The following is a 21,259-nucleotide window of genomic DNA, read 5'->3' on the forward strand; positions in this document are numbered from 1 at the left end:
GAGATTGAGCTTGTTCTCGTTTATGCGTCTGTGTATGCGTCTGTGCACGCTCTTTTGTTTGAACGTGTACCTATATCTGTGTGTGAGTCTGTGCGTGTATGTACGTGTGCATAAATATAAACACTTACCTGTTTTTGCTTTGGATATTCTGCACTATCTAACCAAGCACCATCTGACCCCTTTCTTTCATTCAAAACAAAATCACTGCTAGAGGAAGATTCTGACTCTTTCAACCTTGGCGTATTTGGAGATTTGGCTTGAGAAAATAACTCTGGAGACATTTGGGGGGCACCAGAACCTGAAGATATCTGCTGTAAGAATTTTTGGATATTTGGAATAACCGCGTAACTTTGCATCTTGTGGAGCAGCATAAGAGAACGATCGTACATTGTCCACGAATGTTGTGCAAGTGCCATGTCAGTACTGTACAGATATTTTCCATGTATTTTGAGCGCAAATGTAAGCGTGTGCACGAGATAATCAAATTTTGTAACGCTAGCAGGTCGGTTGCACGAGTGGTAAACAAGTTGGGTAATTACTGTAGCCGTGATTTTCTTCTGAAGAATGATGTACGCAGTGTCTGGTAACTTCGCCAAAAGTTCAAACAAACATGTGTGATAAAAAAGGTGAAGTAGAGTTACGTCAGGACTAGGAACTGGTAACTGAATAATGTCGGCTGGGTCGTGGCAGTTAACTGGGGTCCATTGTATCAAAGGAGGGAGAGACTGGACCCAACTGGCAAAGAATACTTGGGTCTTTCCTATACTTTCGGTCGCTATTTCCATCACAGAACCTGAGACGGTTTTTACTTTACTGTTAGTTCCGGAATATTCTTCCATTTGTACTAACAGGGTGGCCATGTACTCTAAGCATAAAATGTTCTTCTGTTCTTCTAATGTGTCGTGTGGCATCGCTTTTGGAATTTTTACTTGTACATAATGAGATAAAAGCATGCATGGCCTTTCCCACCCTCCGCTCTGAAGCTTGTCAAAGAAATAACAAGACCAGAAGACGCGTCGACGGAGCTCAATATCTTGCAAAGTTAAGTCCCGAGCAAGATTTGTTTCATTATGTAAGCCGAGCTCTAGGCACATCCGATAAGCCATGCCGCTGTATATCCATGCTCTACAGTGTTGTGATCCGGGGCGATGGGTGGAGGGGTCAGCTTCGTAGAGACTAAGGAGACATAGAGCAATAACTGTACTGATGCGGGGTACATCGAGAAAATCGTCGATTAGTCGTTTTCCTCGTTGAAAAAATACATCGGCTTTTGGTAGATCCGGATTTGAAGAAAACCGACTGATCTTAGCATAGATAGCGTTTAATAATAATGGTGTGATGAAATTGCCTTTGCACTGGAGTTGTTCGTAAAAATATGCTTTTGGGATAAGGTAGTTTGCCGCATTTTGTTCTTTAAAGTATAGATCGATGAGTTCCATTTGGATAGGGTGAGAGGGCATTTCGAGCGAGCCGGAGTAGCGATTTGGAAGGGCAGGTTCCGAGGACCAGCGAATAAAATTAGCAAATGGCTCACGCTCTTCCGAGGTCTTGTTTGGCACGTTGTCAGAAAGGAATACTTTTTTGAGATTATCGCCAAGTGAGATCAGTCGATTGCTTGTCCTAGACTCGAGTTGTTGAGCGCGTCTTTTAGTGCGACTCTGGAGACTATCTTTAGTAAGTGAGAAGAGGACAGAAGATTCGTCGTTAAAGTCGTAAGGTTCGATGTCCTTTTTTGTTAAGATCGATTGATCTTCGGGTAATTCTTGATCAGGATCGAGTGAACCATCCTTGTAAAATGTACAGGTCTTTTGACGGGCTGAACAAAGGTAATAAGCAATTGAAGGAAAGCAAAATAATTGTAATAATAAGAACAATATATTATTAATTTAAGTCTGTTTTTCTTTAATATACATATATATATATATATATATATATATTTGATAGTATTCAAACTAACCTTTGCACTATAAGAATAAAATGGAAAGGTAAGTTTTACTGATACTTATGAATCATGCAGTTCGTTAATATTAGTACCTGCATGCACGGTCGTAAACCATCGCACTAGAATTGAATAAAAGTAGATCCAAAAAGACAATTGATTAATTTACTGCTTTTTCATGTATATATTTTTTTTGGTAAAAATAAAATAAAATAAAAATAAAAATAATTCACAATAAAGAGGGGTTTTTGGTCACATGCTTAATTTTGATGTCTGAAAATAACAAGATTCCAAATGATGCAAGACATTTTGAGATTCCAATCGTCATTCAACTCTACCTTTATTTTCTTTGCTCTACAAGAGTAACATGCGCGACCGACTTTGAGACGTTTGTGTCTGACATCGTTTGCTGATGACTCCATTGCGAAGAGAAAAAATTAAAGTCGGAAAGCTTTCTTTGACAGGCCTTTGATTTTAGTTTTTTTTTTTTTTTTTTTTTTAGTTTTTTTTTCTTCTTTGGATTGTTCTTGGCTGATAGGGTGCACAACTTGAATTGGAGATTATAATTCGATAAAGTATCAAAATTCGTTGCTTTTGACTAAGAATCCCAAAGAATATATATATATGTGTGTGTGATGTAGAATATAAGCTTGGATTATTATTCTTATTTTTACAGGTGTAAGAAAGCAAGATAACTAAGCCCAAGAAAATGAAATGAAAGAGAGAAAAAGGCAACCAGAAAAAAAAAGAAAAGAAAAGTAGAAGGACCGATCAAAAGGAAGCGAAAAATAAAGTCAATCGCCACGAGCATAGCCTTAACATGGATGTTCTACATTTCATTCGTCGACTTGGCTTGGTTGTTGTACCCAATTCTGAAAATAGATGGAGATATAGAGCGTCTATTTCGATACCCTTTTAGAACATTTTCATGGCAAAAAATATGAATAAATAAATATAAATAAATATAAATAAATATAAATTATATAAATTATATAAATTATGTATATATTTTATATTTTATATATAAAAATAAATAAATTTATATATAATTTATATATATATATACACACATATATATAAAAAACAAAGTTAATCCAAAATGCTTATGTTAATAATGATAATAAGAATCATTTTATTGAAACTTCAATAATATAATTTTTATAATTAAAATTATACATTAATTTAAGCAAGAAAATTAAAAAAAAAAAAAAGGTAATTTTAGGAAAAAGAAAGGAAAATGAGAGAAATAGGAAAAAAGAGAAAAGAGGGAAAAGAAGGAAAGAAGGAAAGAAGAAAGAAAAAGAGAAAGAAAGAGAAATATTTGTATTGTTTTCTAGAACATATTTAATAATCAGATTATAAAAATTAATCTATGAAATGGTACAATGTGCCTTGAATACAGTCAGAGCTATCAATGTCCCTACTTGCCATGGAATACACCTTTTGCCATGGAAAGCCAAGTTGTGCTTAAACACACCGATCCCTAGCCTTGACTCTGTGCACAAAGAAGCGCGAAACATAAAATAAAATACATATAAAAAAAAAAGTTATCCGGAGTTTTTTCTTTCTTTCTCTTGGTCTACATATTCCCCGATTCGCTGCTGCCAAAATAGCTGTTTTTCACAACAGATATTAAATGCTATCACACAAAACTATATTTAACCATAAAGTGTATATCGACATATGATTGTCTATTAAACCAACAAGGATGAGTAACTTATATATTAAATGGTCTCAATATGCATTTCACACATCTATTTCATTTATCTAACTGTTATTATTTACAAGTCAATTAGATAAATCCAATTAAATCGAAAATTAACCCAATTGACTATAAGTACTATTTATATAAAATAAAATAAAAAAAACCTTATCTGTTCTCCTACACACGCACATACCCACCTACATACATGTATATATCAATTCATTGGTAATTCTATCGCCCAAGTTACAGTAAAATATCCTCTTAAGCCTGGAAGTTCTATAGGTACTATCAATTGATATTAAAGTATCAATCTGTAGAAATAATTACTTATATATACATGGTGTACAATACTTTTTTCTTTTTCTTTTTTTACTTGGTTTTCAGACGTTTATAAAAAGAAATTCAGGCAATTTAAATTCTTTATTGGACAAAGTCAATTTTATTTTCAGACATTTTCCCTGTTAAACTAGAGCACAACTTGAACCTCAATCTAAGCACTTTTTTGGAATCAATATTACTCGAATGTGTGAGGTTAAATTAGCCAAACATTCAAAGTTATCCCAGAATGCGCGTAGTACTCCTATGCTGAAATAAGGGGAACCTTACGAACCGGTTGGAAGAATACTGACAGAACATGCTGATGAGACCAAATTGAATATGTTTGTCTGGGCTACAAATAAAAAATGATTGGCTCTCATTAACCTAAAATTTAGATAATTTCAATCTATAAACATCTGATAAACAAACCTGGGTGTTTATAGAGTGCGCATCTGTATCCACCACTTTCATCTATGGATATTTCATAAGAAAATAAAATGAAGAGCAAAAGGAAATATGAAAGCTTTCTACAGTTTAATTTTCATGTTAATCATTATTGGCCTAGGTATTAAGTCTCCGCAAAAGCAAAATATAAACATCTAAAGCTACTGAAACACCCTAACATAACCCTCAAACAAATATTGTAATTTTCTCTGTTTGTTTGTATAGAGCGAATTATCGGCTCAGATTTATTAAAAGTCTCTGATTGAGTAGGAAAAAAAAAGCCAAAAATTCTTTAGGTGCCAGCCAGAGTTTATCTCATCCAAAATGCTGAACCAAGTAGACTCTGCTTATGACCTTCGATCGGTACCAGACAAGCAGATCGATGCCCTTGGTACCTTAATTAAGTATAATTATACGGTACTTAGTATTGGGAAGGTGTCAAGGTAATGAATTTAATGCAATTATCTTAAATAAAAAGGTTCTTATCCATTTATTATTTAGGGGACAACTTAAAGATAATACTGTATTTAAATTTTTATATTAAAGGGTAAAAACACAGCCATTATTTCATATAAATAAATAGAGATCTTTTGTGCTTTCATTTTCCGAGTCAAGGAACAACTTCCAAAAAGGTGGGGCCAAGAATCCGAGTTTCTGTTTCTTGCTGTCATTCAGACTCATTTGTTGGTCTGTTCATTTTGCCATGGAGCTTTGGTCAATGGAACGGTCAACAGGATGTAGAGCCGACCGATTGGACGCCATACCATATAAAAAAAAAAGGGGGGGGGAGGGGGGCTGGGACAAGTATGCACAAGCACAAGCACACATACACACACACACACACAACATGTGGGCTGGTTATTTTCTAGTGTCACATACGCAATGGCATGTCACTGAGAGCTCTTTGAATTCAAGTACCTGATTTCTATTTGTATCACCTGAGTTTCATGAAATATTTACATTAAGCCTCCAATAGATACACCACATTGGCATTACAATTTTCTGTTGATAAAATAAACTTTTTATGTTTATTTTTTGAAACATAGTTTGTTGCATAGCAACAGTAACTATGTTACAGAAAATATGTACATCTCTCCCCACTTTTGATTTCTCTTTCTCTCGCTTTTTCTCTATTTATTTATCTATATATATATATATATATCTTTATCTCTTTCCTTGAGTATGTGTTTATGTGTGTGTAAATAAATAGGTAAGAACTGAGTAGATATGTAGATAGAGAGAGTATGATTTTGATTAAATACTATGTATACGACTGAGCTGACTTTGGAGTAGGCACCTTAATGGCATACCGGAGATAATAAAGATCTTAAATTCTTTGACTACTTTTCGTTGTAAGTCATCCTCGAAAGGCTTTGCCAAACATGACGTATGATTTGCCCTGAAGCACACTATAGATCTAATCATTTACAGGATCTAATATTGACTCAAAAAGATATGACTAACATGGAATCTTATTATCACTATTCGATTATCCTTTTTTGCACATTAGTGCACAAGCCAAGCAGCAAAATAAACCCAAAGTGAGATACCAAAAGACCTTACCTTATGAAGCAACTCCCCCCAAAAAAAAAGAAGAAAAAAAATGGCTATAAAATGCATCTTTCTATCTCTATAGTTTGTAAAATATGGGGCACTACGGAATTAGCACATGCATAGCAAAGTAATACAATTGATTCTTGGCCTGATTCTGCTTTGCAAAAAAAAAAGTTGAAGGAAGGAAAGATTCTTATGAGTCAATCTCCTGTCAGCCGAATGAGACCCTTTTGAGCCTATACCTTAATTTATTTTGACTGCTGTTCACACTCACCGACAGTTCTACAGATACAGATATCTACACTCCCACTCTCATTCATACTCACGCGCTTATGTGTACAAAACAGACCAGCCAAATATAGAGGGAAAGACAGAAAGAATAAGAAGAGAAATGTCGCGCACAAAGAATACAACAATAATCCATCAGAAAATCTGTGTTCAAGCCAGAAATGGACGGCTAATTCCTTCCCAGATTCTGATCTTTAAATTAAGAAGAAGAGGGAGAAAAAGGGTATAAAAGACGGAATTGCCTCAATTGCCCTGGTCTTTTCAATTAATACATCAACAAGACTTGGTCTTAAAATCCCTCTCTTATACATTTCACAATGGTTAACGCAAACAACGCCCCTGTCCAGAATGGCAAGCCTGCCACCACTACCACTACTACTACCACCAACACTGCTACTACTTCCACTACCAATGCTGACTCTAAGAGAACTCGCAGTGGTTCTGTCACTCAGGCTAAGCCCAAGGTTCTTCGTCCTTTCAACACTGCCGAGGTCAAGATCTTGTTGTTGGAAAACATCAATGAAAGTGCCGTCAAGACTTTCCAAAAGCAAGGTTACCAGGTAAAAACAAAACCAAAAAAAAAAGCAAGACCGTAGATCTTTATAAATCCCTATATTTTTTTTATTTTTTTGCTAATGCCTTGTCTTATTCAGGTCGAGACCTACAGCAAAGCTTTGGTCGGCGATGAACTCTTGGAGAAAATCCGTGATGTCCACGTAGTTGGTATCCGTTCCAAGACTAAGCTTACCAAGCAGGTTTTGGAGGCTGCTGTCAACCTTCGCGTTGTTGGATGTTTCTGTATTGGTACCAACCAGGTCGACCTCCACACTGCTGCTAACAAGGGTGTAAGTTTTTTATTTATTTATTTAATTGAATTTTGTTGTTGTAGAGTAGAGGTGGGGTTAACCGACCCTGCGAGTAGAGTAATCGAGTGTTCAGATTGAGTCTAACGTTATATGATTAGATTGCTGTATTCAACTCGCCTTTTAGTAACTCTCGCTCAGTTGCTGAGCTTGTGATTGGTGAGATTATTGCACTTGCTCGCCAGCTGGGAGACCGCAACATCGAGATGCATGATGGTGTGTGGAACAAGGTGTCTGCAAACTGTTTTGAGATCCGTGGCAAGGTTCTTGGTATTGTTGGTTACGGTCACATTGGTGCTCAGCTTTCGGTGTTGGCCGAGGCTATGGGTATGACTGTCTACTTTTACGATGTCCTCCAGATCATGCCTCTTGGCACTGCTAAGCAGACCGAATCTCTTGAGGAACTCCTGTCTATTTCCGATTTCGTTTCTCTCCATGTTCCTGAGCTTGAGGAGACCAAGAATCTTATCGGAGAGCGTGAGATTATGGGTTACATGAAGAAGGGTTCTTACCTGCTCAACAATGCTCGCGGAACTGTTATCCAGATTCCTGGTCTTGTCAAGGGTCTCCAATCCGGCCATCTCGCTGGCGCTGCCATTGATGTATTCCCCAAGGAACCTGCAAGCAACGGCAAACATTTTACCGACTACCCAGAGCTCCTCAAATGCCCCAACCTTATTATGACCCCACACATTGGTGGTTCCACCGAAGAGGCCCAGCGTATGATCGGTATTGAAGTGTCTGCTGCGCTGGTCAAGTATATCAACCAGGGCACTTCCATTGGTGCTGTCAACTTCCCCGAGATTGACCTCCGTGCCATCCGTGAAGAAGAAAAGAACACTGTCCGTGTTCTCTATATCCATCGCAACATTCCCGGTGTACTAAAAGTAAGTATCGTTTTTTTAGACGCATTCTCATGTGTTTCGACTCAATGACTTATTCGTTTTCTTTTTTGTTTCTCTTCTCTCCCTTTGTCTTTGTACAAAAAGGCCATCAATGAAATTTTTGCCGACCACAACGTCGAGAAGCAATACTCTGACTCCAAGGGAGACATTGCCTATGTAATGGCAGATATCGCAGACGTAGCCGAGGAACAGCTCCACAAGTTATACGAAGCAATTATTGCCACTCCTGCAAACATTAGCACTCGTATGCTTTACTAATCATCCAATCTACTCGTAGACCTAAAGAACTAAAAAAAAAAACAAAAAACAAAACCAAAAATTATCCTCCTATTCATCTTTTATATATTCCTCCTACCCATATCTCTTTATACTTTTCTATTTTATTTGAAGATGCACCCTTATTGGTTTTAAAGTAGTAACCTTAAAGACATCAAAATGAAACTTACAAACACAACTGGCATTCAACATTCATCTACCTTATTTTCTTTCTTTTTTTCTTTCTTTTAAAATATATAATATATATATTATATATACGCTCAACTCAACTTGTTCGCATAATACTAATACTGATAATAAAATTAATAATAAGAATAATATCTTTCACATCTTCCATCTTATTTTTATTTTTGCTGCCCTTTCTTTAAATTACCAGCCATAAAATAGAGTATAGCAAAAAAAAGAAGTTCTTTATCATATTGTATATAAGGTCTCAGTATAAATAAGCCTAAGCCCTGTTGAGATGAAATTTTCATTGTAACACGATCCTGGGAAAAAATTTGGTACAAAATAACTTATATTGTAATTATACACCAACAAAAAAAAGAAAGAAAGATGAACTAGTTTGCGGGAGTATGTGTGCGTCTTTGGCATATGACCTTCATCTCATCTACTTCATCAGTGTATAGATAGATATAGATCCGTGTATGTGTATGTGACAGAAGCCTAACTGTAAGTTTGGTGTACATTGTGGATTACAAGTGTTTCCATCAGGACTGTCGTACGATCCAAAAGAATCAATAATTCTATTTTCGCTTTCTGGGGTGTATTATATGATGTCCAATATATATTTTTTATTTACTTATTTATACTCTTGTATGAGGTATGCGATGCTGAGATTGAGTGTGCGACCATCCAGGACGTGAAGGAAGGAACCGAGAATGGGATTGATGTCTTACAGGTCCATGCAGAGGTCTTGATAATGGGCGGCTATATTGTCTTTCGGGTGGATAGTGTAAAGGTTTTCGAGTGTCTATAATGCCAGTCGACCACGGTCTTGTGATAACGTCTTCTTCATCATCTTCTCCATTGTCTTCATAATAATCACCTCTATTTGAATAGTATGGATCTGCAGCATATGATGCGTAAACGTCATAATTACTCATATATTCCTCTTCGCTATATTCTTCTTCTTCTTCTTCCTCATCATCTTCTCCAAAGTCATCTGAATAGTATTGCTCGTAATGATATTCTTGGGGAGGTTTATCCGAAAACGTAACGTGTCGTCTAGGCTCAGGAACGGGTGATGCGTCAATTGGTTTCCGAACTACTCGATAGGCTTGTGGACTATTCTGTAATGAAACCGAGCGTGTAGGCTGTGTAGACTGTGTTGACTGTGTAGGTTGTGCAGGTTGTGCAGGTTGTGCAGGCTGTGCAGGCTGTGTGGTCGCCTGTCTGGATGAAGATCTAACAGGTAAGGGGTGCGCAACAGCAGGTACGGAATTCTGTCGCTGAACAGGCGATGATTTGAACTCACTCGCAATAGAATTTTCCAAGACAGCTGGATTGACCGGTTTGCGACGTGTGTATGAAGGTGTGGGGGCGAGCGTGGGGGTTGAGACGAGACTATTCGGTTGTGGCGTAGGTGTACTGATATGACTATAGCCATTGTATGTTTGTGGAGCTAGATATGGCATCAAAGCATATGGAATCATTGGATGTGGTGGTGGTGGTGGTGGTGGTTGATGACTATGGTACACTCCATGCGGGAGATATGGAGAATAGGATATTGGGTAAGGTGTTAAGGCTGGAGAAGCATAACCTTGGTAGGTCTGAAAAGGTGCTGGGCTTCCTGTATAAGACATAAATTGCTGTTGTTGTTGTTGTTGTTGTTGTTGTTGTTGTTGCTGAATAGACGGGAGGTCTGATAAACTGGCAAATAAAGCAACAAGAGGACCATAACTGAGATCTAGGGGGTAGATTGCAGGTGAAGAAAACTCTGGTCGAACGATGCCATTAGCTTTTCGCTCATCGAGTACAATGAGATCCTTGACACGATCTTTACGCTCATCCTTGATCATTGGCTGTTTGCCTTTGACCAAAGTCCCTGTAACTGAAATAAAAAGTCTTAATATTTTATTCGTACTTTATAACAAAACAGTTCCTTTTTTTTTTGCTTTATTATTATCCTTTCCATACATACACTATATCTATTATTTATATATATATTTATTTGGTATTTACCCAGCACAACTGGGGGCCGACCGTCAGCAGTAGTTTCTCGTTTGATGACCACAAAAGGCGCTGGCTCTTCTGCTGAACATGGTATGTGTAGCAGAACAGGCACATGCTTGCCATATTCTGCTGCACTATTAAAGACGTTTTGTTGATCCAGCTTGTGTATAAGATAGAGGGAAGAAGAACAAAAGAAAAAGTGCAAAAGAATGGTCAGAAATAGCACATGAGATCTCTTCTCTTTCTTCTTTAGGCTACATTTCCTTTAATAACAAAAACAAGGTTGCCACATAGGCAGTACAGACCACACGATTATGGCTAAGCTGATATTCTATCCCTCACATCTCACTTGCCACCATACGATCAGAACGAATGATTGTAGCAAGCTAATTATCGACACGGTCGTATAATAGATAGATTACTAGAAAACTCGATTGTTTTTTTCTTCTTCTCTTCTTGGCTTATTTTTTTATTTAAGGATGATGCTCTGCTTATCATTCACCACGGGTGTCCTTTTGTGGGGCTCGACATCTAAATCTATTCGCTGAATAATTAACCTCCCCTTTTCTGGGATTCAAGTGATAACAATGATGACTTATTGGCAGGGCGTCTATCTTGTTGGCATATAAACAAATCTACACTCTGGTTATCACGCACAGTCCACAAAGCGACATGTATTTAATGAGACACGGTGCGTTGCTGGAATTCATCTTGATTCTTGTATTTATCGCATTTCTTACGTTTCTTGCGTTTCCTGTGTTCCTTGTGCTTCACAAAAGAAAGACGGTAGATAATAATTACTCAACCCAAAGACTTTTTTTTTATTTATTTATTTATTCAGAGTCCCAATTGTCGATGAGGCATAGATGATGATTCCTGGGCTAGGTAAGCCGCATCTGCTGCAATAATCATACGCGCTCGATGGGCACTCTTTCGTTGAGAATGCATTGGTAATTCCATTTTCTCTGTGGTTGTGGTTGTGGTCAGTGTTGATAACGTAGGTGTGTCCAAGATTACATCATTTCTTTCTTCGGCAAGAGATTTTTTACTTGTGCTTATTGGACGTTTATCAGCAACAGGTCCAATACAGATCCGGTGTGTCCTAAAGGCGTCAAAGTCAGGTAATAACGACACACTTTGAACTTTGGTCTGGCGTCTCTTTCTTCTTCTTTTATTCCACAAACACATTTGCACATTAATCACAGCAGACCATACACACTGATATATATATATTTGTACACAACTGCCCGAGATACAAACCTGTCATGCTTATATTTCTCTTTCTTATCGACATCAGCTTTTATATATTCGGTGATTATAGGCATAATGTTGCAGCCACTACTTCTACCACTATTACCACTATCGCAACCGCCATAGCCATTAGGGTCTCGCATAATAGTGTCTAGACTAGGCATTGTACTTCTTAAAAGCCTCTTGATGTTGAAGCCCATTCGAAACATGTTCTTTCTGTGCATATATATCTGCTCTCTGATCGCATGAGCAATTGCAGACCTGTATTTTCTCAATTAGATTTCCAAAAAAAAAATTAAAATAAGAATGTGTTGGGTTGGGTTGGGTCGGGTTGTTCAAACATTATTCGTAACACAATATTTTCTAAGAATTTGAATTTGCCTGAATTCGCCGCCCAAACTGAGTTCAGTCGTCAATTTCTCTGCAAACATCTCTGGAGAATTATAATGGCATCCAAGGTCCCACTCGAACTGATCAATCAGTTCTAAATTTCCCACAACTATTTCAAGCTGTAAACTCGTTCCCCCCCAAAAAAAAGCAACAAACGTGAGTATTACCATTACCATTATTTATAAAAGCAAATTATATGAATTCAATTAATGTTCTTACTTTGATCAAGACACGCCATTCAATATCTGTGTCAAAAGAAAACGAACGATCATTTTTAACGGCTTGCTTAGAGTCTAGGATCTCGGTGACCTTTGTGAGAGGTTCATATAAACCCCCATTCAGCTGATAATCATTCACTTGTTTGCTGATTGATCTTGAAATATCTTTCTTGAACAAATCCACGGGTAACTGCATATCTTCACACATTACTTGTGCAAAGTCGCAAGGTGTGATCAATGTTTCTATTGTAAGGATTTATACCCACCCACACAAGTAAATAATACAAGTAGAATTAGTACGATAATGAAACGAGGTGTTCGGTCAATACAGTTTGTGAAAAAGGAACAAGACAACAGAAAATAATTAAGCAAGTGAAATCTACACTTTTCTTTTACCATTCATATTCCATGTGAATGTATCTCGCAAAACATAACCATCGTGCTCGATATCTAGTCTAATTGGCACCAAGATATCTTGTTGATCTGCTTGACGCATGATATCATTAATTGAGCTTAAAGAAGTAAATACGATATAAGTATGTATATATATATATATATAAAAGAGAGTAATTGGTCAATGCTCGCTTCAATGTTTCTGACTTTTATATTACAATTGAAATGTCTTTGATCTATGGCGTATTTTTTGCTGCGGAAATATGATACGACAAGAAATACCAGTAGACCCATTTGCACAGTTTTCGTATCCTTTGTTAAACACATCAAGTGATCGACGCTTGCTTCGTAAATGATGTATTTGAAGGCTGTGCTCAATCAGTCGTTTCTTTTGGGAAGCCATTTCTACGTGGCGCTTGTGCTGCGTGTTAAAATTCTGCTGATACACACGATCGCGATGTTTGTAAGTAGCCAAAGACAGTTCCTGGGTAGGCGTCTCTAAACGAGTTGGCCATGGAATATTGTTCAAGGATGTGGTGTAGTGTAAAGCGTTGATTATACGTGCTTCTTCATGTCTTTCCACGTTTCTAGATTCGCATGCCAAGTCAGGTACAGTTGCTGTGGTATCACAAGGTATACAAGTCTTTGGAGGAAGAGCATAAACCGGATTCATTCTAAAGGGACTTTTGCCGCTAGACATGAGCAACGAATGGATATTCCTAACATTTGCCGCCCATTCTACAGAAGGGCGTTGGAATGGCTGTGTGTAGCAGACACCGCTTGGAGGAATAGGTTTAGCAGAAGGATAAGACTCTGAGGAAGAACATTGCCCGGTTTGTTCCTTTGTCTTTTTCTGATAGTTTGTATACTCCATGGTAAACTTGTCTGAGAATTCTTAATTATACTTTTTTATTTTTGTAAATTAATTAGAAGAAGAAGAAGAAGAAAGTCCTTAAAACATGGAAAGGTTACTTATTTTTTACAGAGTGATTTTACTGTGTTCATCTAAAAAGATGGATTCATTAGCTCCTTGCTATTTATAATAGACTGCGTCATCCCATGATTGGGCGTTTTTGCTTATAAGTGTCATGAGTTGGGTAGTCTAGAAATAAGACTTAAGACTCGAAAGAGAAATTATGTAAAGAGTAGGATGTCTCAATTTTAGTAATAAAACAGCTGGACATCAATAACGTCAATCTCACCCCAAGAATTTACAATTAAAGAAATCCGATAAGGCTCTACAGTTTAATATCGAAAGAAAGAAAAGGAGGGAAAAGTGCACGGTTTAGAGCAAGAAATACAGTTGTCTTTATTTATCACTCTACATACGTCTTTGTCAAATCTCTTGTAATAAGCATGTATTCTTTAGATTGTGATCTGAAAAAAAATCGACAAACTTCCACAAGTACCTTTTTCTTTTCTTACCAAGTGGGTAAACTTTGTGTCGAGCTGTATTCCTGCTTTAAGTATCTAATTATTGCTTAGTATGCTGCGATACCTTATAGTATAAATCCATTCATTGATTAGCAAAGACTAGCTCATGAACTAAAGCCATGCAATAGGTGTCTTGGGCTATATCGGGTATTCTGTCAAAAACACAAAAATAAATACAGTAATACTAGATCATTTGAAGATTATTTTTAGTAGAGTATTCAGCTTTGTGCCTGGATAAGTAAATTGTGAGAATAATTTAACAGCTAATGTGCACATCATAACCATTCAAGTAATTAGCGTATAAGTAAAATACATGTCAAGGCATGGGATGTTCATCACACACTAAATGTCGATGTTTTGTATTACGAACCATGGTATTAAGCGTACATCTTCTAACTCTAGCAATTTATTTATTTTTTGGCTCAGCTACAGCAAGCCTTTATTTGTACAATAAATAGGCTTCAACTTGAATGTATTTCAATTTTATATGTGTGTATAGTTTCTCTCTCTTTCACCCACGATCTGGCACTTTTAAGGCGAAAGCTAGCATATTGGCTATGATAACCGGGTTCTGTGCACGTACCTGTCGGATAAAATCTATCAGAATAAAGCGACATAAAAAAAACAATGTATAGCCCCTTTATATCAAATATCAAGGACTGCTCTGGTTTCTTATCCATAGTGTGTCAGTTATACTAGCTGTTATATTATATCAGCTCTAATAGGTTGAATATTAGTAATTGATTTTGTAATACTATAGCTACTTGCATCTCCCAAAGGTACAGAAAACAATAATAGAATACTGATCATTTTTCGGATATTGCTGAGCACATTAGAGTAAAGTGGGGTATTGTTACTATGTGTAATTTGACTGTGTATGGCCTAGAAGTATGATTTAGTCTTTAGGCTTAAAAAGAAAAATACTTTCTCAATATATAAGACAATCCTTCTAATGTCGAGCTATTGATTTTTTTGTATTTGCCAAATACAGCATTATACTACGACCCCCAACGTTGGAATTGTATACTGTATAGAATATCTTTGGTGAAACAATCTATTGTCTATTATCAATCTAATTTATTATTAAAATTATATATATATACGAGATGTCATATAAAGAGATACACCAAGTTATATTTTAACAAGGGGCTCCCCTACAATATTTTTTTGGCTGCTTATAAACAACTTCAACTTGGTTAAGGAGTATATACATACATATAATACTTCTTCAAAGTCTGCTGGCCCTCAGGACTACAGTTTAAGATAGTTTTGTGTTGTTTAGAATAAAGAATCATGGGCAAGATCGAAATTTTGTCATATAGGTTTTCTCAGTATGATTAAGACAGGTCTGTGTACTAATACATATATATATATATGTCTGGGTCTATTTTCTGCTTTGTTTTCTCGTGTAGTTAATTTCTCGGTAGCTTCACAAAGCTACTTTAATTATTTCCGCTTAAAAAACACCTGGTAATATACTCTGAATAGCTGAGTTCAGCATTGTACAATCTTTTCTATAAAAACAGTGTACAACTTGGTCCTATTACCAAAGGTTGTAGCTTTGGTTCTATCTTCTTCTTATTCTTGTTTTTTTTGGTGATTATTGGGACACTTTAAATATAAATATATATCCAGACCACAAAGAAGGTTGTGGTCAATAAGTAGAGATTTTTGGTTTATGGTACAAGTTTGTTGTTAGTAGCTGCTGATAGCCACAAATTAATTGGTAATACATTTCTCAAATTAAGTGAAGCAATAGATGCAGATTCTCTTCTTTTGGCAGAAGATGGTGGGGTATACATTTGTTCTCCCTTTGTTGTAGCCTAGGGAGAATATACCTTTTCTTTTTTTTTCTGGAATATATAATGCAAGCTGTAGTTAGCTTTGAGCCCAATGAGCCAAGACAAAGGTAAGGAGATCTTTTGTAAGACTCATGCATAAAGTCATTAACACACAGATATATACACGATTGTTTTGTACTGTCAGAGCTCTAAAGCTAATTAGTCTATCCATTCATCAATACAATCAGATAAAATATAAGCATCATTTTATTGATAAGGCGAAGGGGGGGGGGTTACAGAAATACTATGGTACAAATAGTACATTGTGTAATCCACAGAAAATGATTTATACAATTTTTCTCTATTTGATATTTGTCAAATAAGCTATTAGAAAAAAAATGAATCAACACCAGGGGATTTCTTTGTTTTTTGTTTTTGGAGATAGATTAATGTCAAGGCGTTGTTGCATTGCCACATAATCCCTAGCCGCATTGTACGACGTGTCTCCAATTAGGACAGTGTTACATTAAGTAACGAATCATGCAAGTCTCACTACAATAGCGGAATCTAACAAAGGAAAATCCTTTTTTTTGGATGCTCATAGCCACACGTCTTTCTAGATGTTCTTTTAAAAAAATTGATCGTTTTGATCCGGATGTTATTATTAAATAAACTACAATTGTATAGGTACAAACAGAACTACGCTGAGCAAATAAAAATATGAATGACTTGAATTCACCTAAAGGCTATGCTAATAGGATACGTTATTCTGTTCAGATATGACTACGCCTTTTTCTTTTCTTTTCTTTTCTTTGGTTTTGATTTGTTTTGCTTTGTTTTGCTTTGTTGTTGTTGTTGTTGCTTTTTTTTAAAGGCTCATCAAGAAACCAGACAAAGCAGTGATGGCAACAGCAAGACCAGCAGCTGGCTTTGTGAAAGAGCTTCCACTGTCCTTGGTAGTAGTCGAGGATTGCTGAGCAGTCGATGCGTTGGAGGAGGATTCTTTAGCAGAGTTGACGGGAGCAGAGTCAGCGGCAGAATCGGCAGCAGAGGGGGCGACTGAAGGGGCGGCAGAGGGGGCGATGCTTGAGACGATATTTTCTGAAGCAACGGGAGCAGAAGCGGATCCAACAGGAGCTACAGCAGGAGACGAGGCGGAAGAAATCATAGAGGCACCGCCGGCAGCGCTGGAAGCAGTTGAGCTTGACTCTGATGAAGAGCCTTTGGCGAGAGAACCAGTACCCCAGGGGATTTTGCTACCTAGATAAATATAATGATTAACATTAACAAGCGGTCAATAAAATGCAATAATTAATAGTAATAGTAATAGTAATAGACATTAATAAATGATATGTAAAAATAAAAAGATATAAATATAAATGTAAATATAAATATAAATATAAATATAATATTTTACCATCAGATTGGGTTGAGTTAGTAGGCTCAGCAAGGGCGCCGTCAGCACCAACAATACCGAAGCGAGTGGTCCAGGCACTTCCATCGGCTCCTGTGAAAAGAAAGACGAGAAAGACGAGAATAAGTACACATGTGTACAACCCTTGGAGATCATTTTTTTTTGTCGTTTACCGTTGGTGAACATGAAGAAATAGATGGCTGCATGGGGTGTGACGGTAGGTGCGGTCCACTTGTATGAGCTGGCCTTGGCACCGTTCAATCCCTGTGTATGATTAAAATATCAATATAATGTTTGCTGATATGTATTCCAAGAAGGTGATTTGCTTACGGTAGCTACTGTTGACAAGCGGGTCTGCTGCAGATTATCGCCGGTCATGAAATCTATAGAATAATAATAATAGTAATGACTGGGATTAAACGAACAAACTCAAATGGAAGCGATAAATTATTGTTTTATTAATGATAATTACCAATCGTGAAGTTTGACCATCCAGAGGAAAGACTGGGGGAAGTACCATCATCAGCTAATTGAGACAATTGTGAGCAGGTCGTTCTAGGGACAAGTAAAGAAGCTAAAGAATGCTTTTGTTCTGTTTTGTTTTACCCCAGAGAATCTCGTATTCTTTGCCCTCGGTCCAAACAGTTCCAGGAGATGGGTATGAAGGTGCGATAGAGGCCTGGACTGATGAGAAGGCTGCCATGATGAGAGCCGAAGTGGCAAGGAGTGTATTGGCAAAGACCATGGTGAAGGGCAGAAAAGAAAGAGAAAAAGAAAGACGAAAGGTAAAGAAGGGAAGGAGATGATCCTGAAGTTATTACATACACTTTAGTTATTTAAATAGAAAGAATGGATAGAATAAATATTTTTTTTTTAAAAAAAAAAGGCAAGTGAGTTCGAACGCGCAATGCACTATAGGAGGCATAGACTCGCGTGGTCCATGGCTGAAGCGGTGTATGATTCTTTTTTTGGGCGGGTTGTACGGCCTCACTAAAGAGTAGGTTAAGCGTGCGCCTGTGGTGAAACTGATGAGTGAGTAGGAAATCGGTGTTAAACGGCACCTTGACTGTCCTTCTACGGCTGTTAAAATCCAATATAAAAAAAAAGCACAACCTTGGAGTGTTTGTGCCACTTTGTTATATACTGCACTATTTTCAGAAACATTTTGAACATTTTTAGGCAATAAAATTCACAAAATGTAAAATTAGAATTTTTATTCAAGCTTAAATAATAATAGCATATATAATATATATATATATATATTTTAAAGAAGAAGATCTAATGAGATATATGTATAAAGTATAGCTTGAAGTAGAAGAAATGGTGCAGGTTCAAGATCAATTCTTTCTAATTAATGTTTGTATCCAAAAATCATTACCAAAACTAAAAAATCCAATCTGCTAAATTTCACGTCTTCTGATAAGTCGCTTCATACACATACATATACGTAGTCGATATTATAAATAATGCAAGCAATGCGATAAGAGTCTTATTTTATTCGAGAAAAAAAAAGGGGGGAGATACTCAAGAATTACAAATATTTAACAAGGGAAGAGAAGAAGATGGCTGAGGACAAACGAAATAAGGCTGACGTTGTAATTAAATACATCTATATATATATATATATATACATTAGAGATTAGAGATTAGTAACAAAATCAATTTTTGTCTTGTACTGGAAAATATTTTATCAATTGATTTCACTATCTAGAGATATACCACCGCCCTGTCATTTACAAGTTGATTTTCAAGTGGTCAATTGTTTAATGGCGTTTCTCATAATGCTAATCATAACCATAATATCATGACTCTCATATTCACCTCTTTTGATTTTTAAAGAAAAGAACTTTGCATCTCTTACAAAGAAATATATATATATATATAGAGAATATCTACCATTATGAACAAAATCGTTGATATTAAACTCAAGATTCCTTCGGTATTAGGCATTGTGCAGTTCAGATGCCAAGTTTTTTTCTTTCTGTGATATATAAACATAGAAATGAAACTCAATATACATAAAGATTTGTATTCTTGAGATTTCTCTATAGGTGAGGAAGAGGGGATATCTCGATTTGCAAAATTAACACACTTGGATTGAACAATAGCAACAGCAGTATTATTGTGATGGCCAATTCAGCTAGAACCATTGAAACAAAATTCAAAACCTAAAAGTGATTTCTTAAAGTCTTGGTTTGTTCACCATCAGTATATTTATATCTACATCTACTATTGATATTGATAGGTGATAAACCTAAAAGTCTCTAAGAAACAAAGCAAGAAAAAAAATTCGACAGATCTGATTCCTGGCGCCTTTTTTTTTCTTTTCTTTATTATTATTATTATTAGCTTTTGGGAGTTGAAATCAATAAAGCTTCAGGAACAGTAACATTACTAGTAATAGCCAATGTACTGATACGAACAATAATACCAGGTGAATCTAAGCAAAAGGTTACCCTTCTTCCATTGTAAGCCAGAATATATATATATATATATACATACATCGGAATCATATTCCAGTATCAATCTTAATCCGAGTCTCTTTGGGTTCGCTAACTCAGCATTGTAGATCTCCACTTTTAGATTTACATGCTATGTTTAGCTGGTTGTCTTCTTATAGACATCGTCACAATTTTGCGCATTTGACAAAACAAAACAAACAATAGTATACTAGCAGTGTTTTTTCTTCCTTTAGAAACATCTTTGTGATTAATATGACCTCAAGAATCTTGTCTTGTAGATTTACTGGCAGTACTATAATTATGAATAATAATCAACTTTGTATCAATTCCAGCCATCTGTATACAGATCAATAATAAAATAAAGAATAAGCACCTTTAATTTATTTATTTATTTATGCTGTAGCTTAAAAGGAGGGCTGGTTAAAAATAAATAAAAATGCTTCGATTTTGTGCAGTTTGCTGAGCCTTGTCCTGAAGTACTTTTGAGGATGAATAATTTATGCTTTTAATGAATAAATATCATATTTATATACGTGTGTGTGTGTTTGTGCAAATATAGACATAATCCGAGAAATTGACTCGAAAATTGCCAGAGTGGTAGGATTATGTCCACCATAATTTGTTACCATGCCAAAGTTTGCAATATTATACGTGGTAGATTTTAGTAGCTCAATATGCATTGAAATACAAATATATATATATTTAATATTATGTGCATAATATAAAAAAGAAATAGATCAAAAGAAGAAGAAGAAGGAACAAGTTTGTCACTAAGCAGGCATGGATTTCAAAAGCAAAGGCAAAAAAAAAAGAACAGAAATTGATTGGATATAAAGATTGTCAAGGGTTCAAGAAGGCTGATTATTATTATTATTATTGAATTTGTTACACTGCAAACCATGTTACACCTATTTTAAGAAACGCTGCATATGAGAATATCTTCTTTAGTATCTCACCACCAAGAAGCCGAATATTTATTTTATTAATCACCTCGATTCATCTAGAAAGCCAAAGGGTATGTGCTTTTGTTTTGCGACTTTATATTAAAAAAATAAATAAAGACAATAACTCTATTATATCAGTAGTTCTTCTTTTGAATTCTCATACAAACCAATTGGCAGGGCTTCTGTAGATTTTACATGCCCTTACTTGACTTTTCAAATACGATGTTTAGAAGATCTTCAAATTCACAAGATGTACAATAAACAATCACCCAAAAAAATTATATTAATGGCTATCCATATATACACAACCAAATCTCTTTATTTATTTGCCTATAATGCTGTTTGATTGGAAAGCAGATCAATGCCTTGGTTTGATTACATTGTCTTCCCAGTAACTGCACTTGTGGCTAGCGCATAAGATGATTTGATAAAGAGTAATTGATGTACCTGGGATAAGAGTTCAAATATATAATATAGCAGAAAGGTAAAGAAAAAGAATTGAAAT

At 36.0% G+C, this 21,259-nt stretch overlaps 5 protein-coding genes across 5 annotated transcripts; 2 read left to right on the forward strand and 3 right to left on the reverse strand.

Annotated features, from left to right (window-relative positions):
* Positions 1-4,730: 4,730 nt before the first annotated feature.
* On the forward strand, positions 4,731-5,147 carry PHYBLDRAFT_149041 (hypothetical protein; the record flags this gene model as incomplete). Its single annotated transcript, XM_018432207.1, has 2 exons — positions 4,731-4,797; positions 4,990-5,147. 2 exons carry the CDS (start codon positions 4,731-4,733, stop codon positions 5,145-5,147), a joined length of 225 nt encoding a protein of 74 aa, XP_018287899.1.
* Positions 5,148-6,510: 1,363 nt separating this feature from the next.
* On the forward strand, positions 6,511-8,629 carry PHYBLDRAFT_126744 (hypothetical protein). The gene is made up of 4 exons (XM_018429124.1): positions 6,511-6,808; positions 6,902-7,093; positions 7,213-7,998; positions 8,101-8,629. Exons 1-4 carry the CDS (start codon positions 6,566-6,568, stop codon positions 8,272-8,274), a joined length of 1,395 nt encoding a protein of 464 aa, XP_018287900.1. The 5' UTR covers positions 6,511-6,565; the 3' UTR covers positions 8,275-8,629.
* A 469-nt stretch (positions 8,630-9,098) lies between these two features.
* On the reverse strand, positions 9,099-10,590 carry PHYBLDRAFT_171882 (hypothetical protein; the record flags this gene model as incomplete). Its single annotated transcript, XM_018436684.1, has 3 exons — positions 9,099-10,345; position 10,436; positions 10,477-10,590. 3 exons carry the CDS (start codon positions 10,588-10,590, stop codon positions 9,099-9,101), a joined length of 1,362 nt encoding a protein of 453 aa, XP_018287901.1.
* A 714-nt stretch (positions 10,591-11,304) lies between these two features.
* Positions 11,305-11,882, reverse strand: PHYBLDRAFT_70483 (hypothetical protein; the record flags this gene model as incomplete). Its single annotated transcript, XM_018442289.1, has 2 exons — positions 11,305-11,635; positions 11,728-11,882. The coding sequence occupies 2 exons, from the start codon at positions 11,880-11,882 to the stop codon at positions 11,305-11,307; spliced, it is 486 nt and encodes a 161-aa protein (XP_018287902.1).
* A 171-nt stretch (positions 11,883-12,053) lies between these two features.
* Positions 12,054-13,593, reverse strand: PHYBLDRAFT_70482 (hypothetical protein; the record flags this gene model as incomplete). Its single annotated transcript, XM_018442288.1, has 4 exons — positions 12,054-12,227; positions 12,328-12,569; positions 12,723-12,838; positions 12,938-13,593. 4 exons carry the CDS (start codon positions 13,591-13,593, stop codon positions 12,054-12,056), a joined length of 1,188 nt encoding a protein of 395 aa, XP_018287903.1.
* Between the last annotated feature and the right edge of the window lie 7,666 nt (positions 13,594-21,259).

The sequence above is a fragment of the Phycomyces blakesleeanus genome, assembly GCF_001638985.1.
Source record: "Phycomyces blakesleeanus NRRL 1555(-) unplaced genomic scaffold PHYBLscaffold_20, whole genome shotgun sequence".
NCBI classification, from domain to species: Eukaryota; Fungi; Mucoromycota; class Mucoromycetes; order Mucorales; family Phycomycetaceae; genus Phycomyces; species Phycomyces blakesleeanus.

Excerpts from the sequence above, each read along its gene's own strand:
- PHYBLDRAFT_126744 (XM_018429124.1), top strand. The coding sequence starts at position 6,566 with ATGGTTAACGCAAACAACGCCCCTGTCCAGAATGGCAAGCCTGCCACC. Across the intron at positions 6,809-6,901 it reads TCCAAAAGCAAGGTTACCAG|GTCGAGACCTACAGCAAAGC; the intron begins GTAAAAACAAAA and ends TGTCTTATTCAG. Across the intron at positions 7,999-8,100 it reads ACATTCCCGGTGTACTAAAA|GCCATCAATGAAATTTTTGC; the intron begins GTAAGTATCGTT and ends TTGTACAAAAAG.